This window comes from Coenobita brevimanus, chromosome 104, assembly GCF_032717465.1.
Source record: "Coenobita brevimanus isolate Jiangsu-jjx chromosome 104, ASM3271746v2, whole genome shotgun sequence".
NCBI classification, from domain to species: Eukaryota; Metazoa; Arthropoda; class Malacostraca; order Decapoda; family Coenobitidae; genus Coenobita; species Coenobita brevimanus.
The window spans coordinates 24,289,415-24,298,347 of NC_137057.1; the positions used below are offsets into that span (position 1 = coordinate 24,289,415).

General features: G+C 42.2%; 1 protein-coding gene across 1 annotated transcript; it reads left to right on the forward strand.

Annotated features, from left to right (window-relative positions):
* Positions 1–1,062: 1,062 nt before the first annotated feature.
* LOC145415944 (uncharacterized) lies at positions 1,063–7,627 on the forward strand. Its single transcript, XM_080285049.1, has 5 exons — positions 1,063–1,089; positions 3,564–3,719; positions 4,604–4,795; positions 6,687–6,796; positions 7,402–7,627. Exons 2-5 carry the CDS (start codon positions 3,602–3,604, stop codon positions 7,453–7,455), a joined length of 474 nt encoding a protein of 157 aa, XP_080141175.1. The 5' UTR covers positions 1,063–1,089; positions 3,564–3,601; the 3' UTR covers positions 7,456–7,627.
* Positions 7,628–8,933: the final 1,306 nt, after the last annotated feature.

An 8,933-nucleotide genomic window follows, 5' to 3' on the forward strand; every position in this document is an offset into this window, starting at 1 on the left:
TTTTGAAACAATAAACCTATGAACATATTTAACAGTAACTCTTCATAGTTATACATGGCCAGTAATTTCAAACGTACGGCATGAAGAAAAAACTTTATCCCACATAAGAAGTAAACAATTTCTTCAGAAATATTTGAGTAAAAACACACGATAAGCAACAGTCAAAGTCAAACCACCTGTCACCTGTGTAATTATACTATTGTAATTAACTGCATCTATTACCTTATCACATACAGAGAACTCACACTCCTGTCACACTTACAGGAGTAGAATAAATAACGAAAATATTATGGTAAAAGTACTGATTGTTGGATTAGGTGAGACGAGGTACTTTATTACGTTTTTCATCAGAATCGTCTTTTTTTTTTTTATATATATATACTTTAGCTGGGAAATCTGGCAGTAATGAGGTAAATGAATGCAAGATCTAATCCATGTCTCTCCTAAGGTATATATAATCGTCTGCAGATGCCTCTAACAAAACAAACAAAAAATGTTTATAAGACTATTAGGTCCTATCACTTAGTTTCCAAAACCTTCTGTGTGTGTGTGTGTGTGTGTGTTTAAACTCTGTTCTCCATGTTTTTTTCTTACTGAGATAAAACAGTCTGGGAACAACGTAAATCTTAACTGGTAACAGCAGATCACCTTGCAAACAGGTACCTCACCTTCTCTCTCTCTCTCTCTCTCTCTCTCTCTCTCTCCTTCGACTACCCATTTTCCCCTCCTCTCTATCACCGTCTTTCCTCCTTTTCTCCATCTCAGTCTCTTCTCACTCTCCTTAATTATCTTCCGTCTTCTCTCAAGGTCCTTGCATGCTCTGCTCCTCCTTTCCCTCCCTCCTTCTCTCGCTTTCTCACCGCACCCCCTTAACTCGCTCCCTCCTTTCGCCGTCCCCTCTTTCCTCCTCTCTCCTTCCTTTTCTCCTCCACCGCCCACCATTCTCCCCCCACTACCTCACCTTTACCTCTGTACATTCCTCCTTCCATATCCCCTTACATTCTCCTCGGTATCATATCCCTATAAAATACGGAATCCACACCTATCCACGTTACTCCACTAACCTTCACTTCCACAGCAAAGAATCAGGTAACCTCATTCGTAAAGTTAATTCAGATACAACCCATTTTATACGTGCTATCTCTTAACATTTCTTCACCTCTGGGCACTTCTTGTGGTGAAACAAGCTAAAATCTCTTTTAAAACTGGTTACCCTCTCACTACTACTAAGTCTTTGTTATCAAGTACGCCGTAAAACCATCTGATTTTCTTTACTTGTGGGAAAAACTCTGCTACAGAATTGGCTACAATCCTTGATTAACTTAGAGAAAACCGACAGCTTTCACATCCTACAGCAAAATAAGTTACTATTATTGTGTACATATGCGGCATAAAATCTCGATTAGACTTTGCCAGTAACTCACTCAGGATCTATAGCCATTATTTTATTACCATATTCCCTCTTGGTCATCATCATCATCATCCAGACCTCTTTTCACACCCAAGGGCAGGGCGAGGAGTAGCAATGTCCAGACAGCACAAACTTTCCCAATTCAAACAGGCCACACCTCCACTTAGTCACCACTCAAGCCCCCGGAATCCTGGCTCCACCGGATACTCCAAAAACATTCACCACATTCTGCAGCTTCACACAAACGTATCCGATTGAGTCAATCAGGACGCTGCCATGCTCACAAGGGGTGCCAAAATCCCTGATCACGCACTTCTCACAAAATTCATCCAGCCAGCTCGATCTCTTGTCAGTTACCTAGCCTCACCGACTTCCAAACCTCCCTTCCTCACACACTCATCCACCATATCTTTCCGCCTTCTTCTTGGCCTACCTCGCTTCCTCCCTCCTTCAAATTCGCTCAGGTATACCTTTTTTACCACTCTATTGTTATCCATTCTTTCCACATGACCATACCATCTCAGGACACTCTCTTCGATTCTGGTGTCCACCGACTTCCTCACGCCACACCTTTCACGTATCCTATCCACCCTCTGTACTCGACATACATTCCTCAGCAGTCCCATCTCCACTGCTCTTACTCTTGACTTCATTTTCATGCCACACCATAGTCCCACACCTATATGTTAGACTTGGCACTAACACTCCCTCATGGAAGCCTCGTGCAGCTGCAACACTCAAGCCTCTGTTTCATATCAAGGCCTTCATTGCACCAGCCACATTTCTTCCTTGTGTCACTCTACTTTCAACTTCTTTTGCACATTTTCCTCCCTTTTCTATCATTGTACCCAAGTATTTGAACTCTCACCAATTCCAGTCTCTCTCCATTCACTGTGACATCACATCGGGAGTCACCTTCTCTCTCAATAACCATCACTTTACTTTTTTCTACATTTACTCTCAAGGCACGACGCTCACAGACATCAACAAAATTCTGCACTAGCCTACCAAGGTCTTGTCCGGTACTTGCAAGCGGTACTGCATCATCAGCATACAACAAATTTGAGATATTCCATCATCACCATTCATTACCAGCGCCATCCCTCTTTCCATTACTCGTGTTTTTATTTCTCTCATCACCCCATCCATATTTATATTGAACAATCAAGGGGACATCACACAACCTTGCCGCACGCCCACACCGATCGTGAACCATTCACTTATGTGTCCATTAGCCCTTGGTAATACAGTATACAGAAAAATTCACCTGATGAGCTAAAGTTAAGCAGACATGATTTCTTCTATAAGCTGTTTTTTTTTTTCTCTCTCTCTATCTTTTAACAGGAAAATAGCATTATTGAAGAAATTAAAAAAATATACCGGAAGTTGTTTGATCCTTGGTTCTCTTGGCATTAATTTCTCTCTAACTTGGCCTAAAATTGTCATCTCTCCATGGTGAATTCTGATTTGCAATAACGGGTTAACACTAGAACAGGAAGATAGTCAAAGAAAGGATGTAACGACGAAGTTTTGTCCTATCCTACCACTGAGCTGCATGAAATAAGCTGAAAATAGATGTAAATCTGGGAAAAATTAAGGTTAAAGAATATAAGCACGTAACTTTACCAATTCTTCACTACTCGCTCACGCTTCCCTCAGTTTCCGTCTCCATTCCCACACTTACTCCCCACTCATCCCTCACCTCCATTCCCATATCTGCCTTACCACTTCCCCACTCACTGCCAACTCATGCCTCACCTCCATTCCCATACCTGCCTTACCATTCCCCCATTCGCTGTCCACTTATCCTTCACTCTCCGTCCAATTACCTGCCTTGCCAATTCCACACTCATTCCTCACTCATGCCCCGCTCTCCCCCCCCCTTTAAGTTCCTACCCGACTCTCAGAGGCATTCCTCACTCATCCCCCATTTTACCTCCCTTTACATTCCTTCCCCACTCCCACACACACACACACACTCCCCATTCATCTCCCACTCTCAGTCCACTTACCACTTCCCATCTCATTCCTTACACATCCCTCACTCTCCCTCCCCTTAATTGCTTTCAATAATTTCCCACTTACTCTCCACGCTACCTCCCTTCACCTACCTACCCCACTCCCACAGTCATTCTCTCCCTTTCCCCTACAGGCATCACCACCACCACCACCACCTCCACAACCACCACCATGCGGACGGCCCTTCTCAGTCTCATCGTCATGGGTGTTCTGGCCGGAGGAAGTCTGGCACAGCTTCTGCCCTGCAACGGGTCCAACGTCTTCATTGACGTTGTCGTTCCTCCGCTTGGTTAGTGGCTGTGTTGTGGTTGCCGTCTGAATGTCACTCTCATTCGATGGTTCTCCTTCTAACATGCATATTCAGTCTCACATTCATTGGCATACTTTCTGGTATCAGAAGATATCACACACACACACACACACACACACACACACACACACACACATATCCATTCAGCAGTATTTTTTGTATTTACTGATTCACTTACACATCATTCAAACAGACAATAAACCTAACGCAGCTGAAAGATTCTACTATATACTCTCACACCTTCAGTCTTAACTAACTCCCACAGACACTCACACTCGCTTCACCCCATGCAAGTTCACTCATACTCAACGGATGCTCCATCTCACTCACTCATTTACTCAATACCCACTTATGGAGATTGGTGAAAGTTTCGGGTACGTTCTATCTCAGGTACTTTCTCCTACTGTCACAAGCTTACTATAAAGAAGTTACTTTATTTGCATTATTTTTACTAGTAATGGGTCGAATCTAGGAAAACTTCCATCAGATAATACACGTAGACATATATTCCTATATTCTAAAGTCTAAAAAGTTCACACAGCCAAAGCAGCATATGAGGAAGAGCCTTTCTTCCTCTCTGTCCTCCTCCCCGTTCTTTTCAGTTTATCTGTCTTTTCCGTTCTTCCTTTGCCTCGTCCTTCACCTGCACCTCTACTAACACTCTCCGTAACCCTCCACAGCCAAACAATAGGTGAAGGAGAACATTCACTACCTCCAACTGTCTACCAATTCCTCTCTCTTTTTCTCCGTCCTTCCTGTTTCCACCTCTGTCTCCCTCTTTCCTCTTCCCTTTTTCAGATGCCTTCCCTGCCTCCCTCTTTTCTCCCCGCCTTTAATAACCCCATTCTCCGAACCCTCTACAGTCGACGTAGCATGTCAGGGGCCACTTCTGTTACCCAAGTGCAAGATCAACGTGTTAGGCTGCCTCCTGAAACTTGACATACTCTGCGGAGGCCTCACAGAAGACCTGCTGAAAACAATAAAGGAAATTTTGACAGAGTGCGTCGCAGAGTTGAAACTGGAAGTGAACTTGGACCTTCTCGCTAACATTACCCGTAATATCACTCTATTTTACGCTGATTTTCATACTGTTATATGCTTTACGCTGAATTTCACAATGTCACTCTCTCTTATCTTGATTTGCATAATGTCACTCATTCTAAGCTGATTTTCATATTGTCACTGTTTTAAGCTGATTTTCATATTGTTACCATGTTTTACGCTCCTTTTCATACAGTCACTCTGTGTTAAGCTGATTTTCTTACTCTGTTTTACCCTGTCTCTCATATCACAGCTTAATGTTATGTGATTGTTTTAATCTTGCTCTCATACCCATTCTTTATATTATGTGATTACTCTGGCTCCCATACCTTAGCTTTATGTTGTGTGATTCTGTTTTACACTGGCACTAATACCCTAACTTAATGCTATGTGATTCTATTATACGCTGGCTCTCATACCCTAGCTTTATGTTATGCGATTCTGTTTTTCTCTGACTCTCATATCGTAGATTTAAGCAATATTGTCTTACTCTGGCGCCAATACCATACCATATTTTATGTGATTCTGTTTTACTCTGGTTAATATTATTTTGGTGGCAGCACTATGACTTTATTCTATTCTCACCACATGTTACTCCTTCCAGGTTGGTGGTGCCGGAAAGCAAGAGAAACCAACCTCAGTCACTCTCATTCTGTTTCTCAGCTGCATTATTTAATGGTCTACGTAAAGCTATCTTAAAATTACGTCACACTCATCCTGTTCTTATTCACGATTTACCTCAGCTGCTTCACTTCTTGTCCTCACAGACGACTGATAGAGTTGTTCTCCCCTAAGTCATTTCATTCCAATTTGCTTTATACCAAACACACTTCTCACACACCTGGATGGTCACACCTCTAGTTAAAAATCTGTTTCATCACTATCCTTCCTCCTTCGTCTAACTCTCATCATTTCCCTCATTAACTCCATTTCTAATCTGTATACTGTCATCAATCTCCCACCACACCTTCTCTCTACTGGCTATATCATAACATACCCTGATCTGCCTATTCCATTGCACTACGTCTACTTTAACAAGTCCCTGGTCTTTCAAGCTTCTTTGTCCTCATTCACTCTGCTATGTCATCTAATTCCACATTCAAACCTGGAACACTTCATCACCAGCACTTCCATCCTTTTTCGGTCTCTAGTATTTGAAGATCGCTGCTTGCATCATTACAGGACCGTCAGGGTCACTTTGCTTTCCTACCCTGACCCCTTCTTCCCCATGTTTCACAGTGCCCTAATATGCCTCTTCTATCCTACGACTAACTTCAGGTCCCATAGCTCTGTCTCGTGCTTTGATCACTGTTAAATTCCTAAAACACTATATTTCCTTCTATTCTTTTGCGATCAAGCTTCGTTCTTCTCCATGTACTTGTTAGATGTCATCAACTCGGATTTTCTTGTATTCGCTAAACTTCATCGCTTTAATATGATGACTTATCTTCAGGTTATTCTGCCAAACTGGATTCATCAAGTAGTTTAGTGTGGCGAAAATGTTTGATCTACAGGCAAATTTGTTTTTATTTGTGGTGTGGTAAAAATTTTTAATCTTCTGGTTGATTTGTTTTTATTTCTGGGATGTAGAGGTCGGATAAGTATAAGACGATAATGATGTCGATGACGAAGATATTACATTGATTCCTAAAGAACTAGAGTGAGAAAGATTTATTCTCTCTCAGTCGCATCCCCATCCAACATTACTCCAACCGGCTCACCTGGCTTGCCCTGCCCTGCCTTCTTCTTATTTATGCTTCCCTTCCATACCTTCCTCATCATTACCCTGCCTTGCATTCCTCTTCATTACCCTGCCCTGGCCTGGATTGCCTATGTCCTTACAAACATCAGGCAACTTCTCTAATCACTTGACCTAATCGACCCTCTCCCCTTCCTCTACCACAGTCGACACATCACCTGAGGTGAACTTGGATATCTTGGTAGAAATCTTCGGCCTTGAAACCCTCCCGAAGGTCATCGCGTGTCTGCTGTCGAAGCTGAAGATACTAGGCTTTGTGAGTATGGCAGATAGATATAGAAAAAATGTTGGAGAGAGAGAGAGAGAGAGAGAGAGAGAGAGAGAGAGAGAATTATCTGATATTTTTTATTTTAAAATAATAAAAATATGTTTTAACATACGAAGTTTACTTTCACGAGCATTATCACTCTTTTGTTGAAATTTTACTTTGTGTTACATCGTAGTTGTTCTAAACTGAAAACAAAAAAATCCATAACCTCTATAACTTATCTCTCACAGGAAAAAAAACATGCATAACGTCTGTAACTTCTCTCTCTCTCTCTCTCTCTCTCTCTCTCTCTCTCTCTCTCTCTCTCTCTCTCTCTCTCTCTCCTGAGAAAGATCTATAAGCCCTATAAATTCTCTTTCTCTCTCTCTCTCTCTCTCTCTCTCTCTCTCTCTCTCTCTCTCTTGAGAAAGATCTATAAGCCCTATAACTTTTCTCTCTCTCTCTCTCTCTCTCTCTCTCTTGAGAAAGATCTATAAGCCCTACATCTTCTCTCTCTCTCTCTCCCTCTCTCTCTCTCTCTCTCTCTCTCTCTCTCTCTCTCCTGAAAAATGATCCATAACTCCTATAACTCACTCTCTCTCTCTCCCCCACAGCTCGTCGACTTCATCTTGTGCTTGCTTAGAGCAGTTTTTGGAATTGTTGGATAACATGGAACCTGCTGAACCGACCTGAACCAACGTGAACCGGAACTAGGACCAATCTCCATTCTGTGTGTGTGTGTGTGTGTGTGTGTGTGTGTGTGTGTGTGTGTGTGTGTGTGTGCGTGCGCACACGAGTGTGTAAGTGAATAAATCCAAAGCAGCATCTTACATTGTTTTTATTACCTAACTAATACATAGATCATTATTATTTTTTACCCAGTTCTTAATAATGGTAATTAATATAAATGATAAAAAGTATCACATAAATTCTTTTCCTCCTGAACTCTGAGGAACGGTAATGTATAAATATATATAATTCCCTTTTCAACATAATCCTTAATGGTAGTTCTTCAAGGGAACACTGCTTTGTCTTGGTGCTGAAGCCTGTGCATTCCAGTCATCAAAGGAACTATACTAATCAGGTGCAACCACACTGGGAAGTTTCTTTAATAGGGATCACATGAAAAGTGTTCCTCTGACACTAATGCCTCAACTGGACATACGAGGCACCAACTCAAACCTCTTTTAAGTAGTTTACCATCTTGCAGTCTACCAGGTTCTTTTCATAGGATAGGGAAGGAGTTCAGTGACGATCATTTAGCCCGTTAGCGAAGTTGCTCGGTTATATCGATGTCACTACGTGAAGGGATTCCTCACCACCGGCAGCCTCTTTCCAACCACAAAAACGAGTTCCGTCAAACCATGGTCCTTAATCTTCAACAGTAATGGAGCAGGTGGCTTTGGCGTAGTCAGCGCTGATCCGGGGCAAGAGTTGTCAAGAATATACGAATTTTTACGAACTAGGGGCCTTTGCAAACGAAACCTTGGGATGAGCAGTCCGCATGAAGAGTCCGATCGTCTCTCCTGTTTTTCTCCCCATGGACTTTGAAAATCAGTGTGGTGAGTCCGCAGCAACTAACAATGACGACCCTACACGGCCACATATAACATCGTCAGTGTCGGCTGCTGCGGGCTTACCACACTGAGGCGAACGAAGTTGTTGTACAGCAAACGTAGGAGTGCTCGGAGAGACATCGAAAAACAATGCTAGCTGTCCCGTATAACGAGGAAAAAAAAAAAAAACTTTAAAATGGATCAGATGAAAGCTTAAGATACAGGCAATCGAAAATTATAATTTTTCATGCAAGGAAGAAACAACAAAAGACTTCAAACCCCAGAAGATGTTCTTTACATAAAAAAATAGATCACGACAATGCAAAATTGAAGATTCATTTATTCTGAGAGGTGATGGGGGTCATAGACAGAGGAAAATACATGCTGAGGAAGGCAGTTTCGGAGCTGACCACCTGCATACATGAATGACTGAGAGTATCTTTTAACTCTTGCATTAGATAGCTGGACCGAGAAGGGGTGAAAGTGTGCTTCCAGAAATGTGCTATGCGCCTGCCAAAAGGGATGAGGGGTGCAAGTAGACGTCTCAGAAAATCACTGAAACAAGGAAGGTGCAGAGATAAAGATACAGC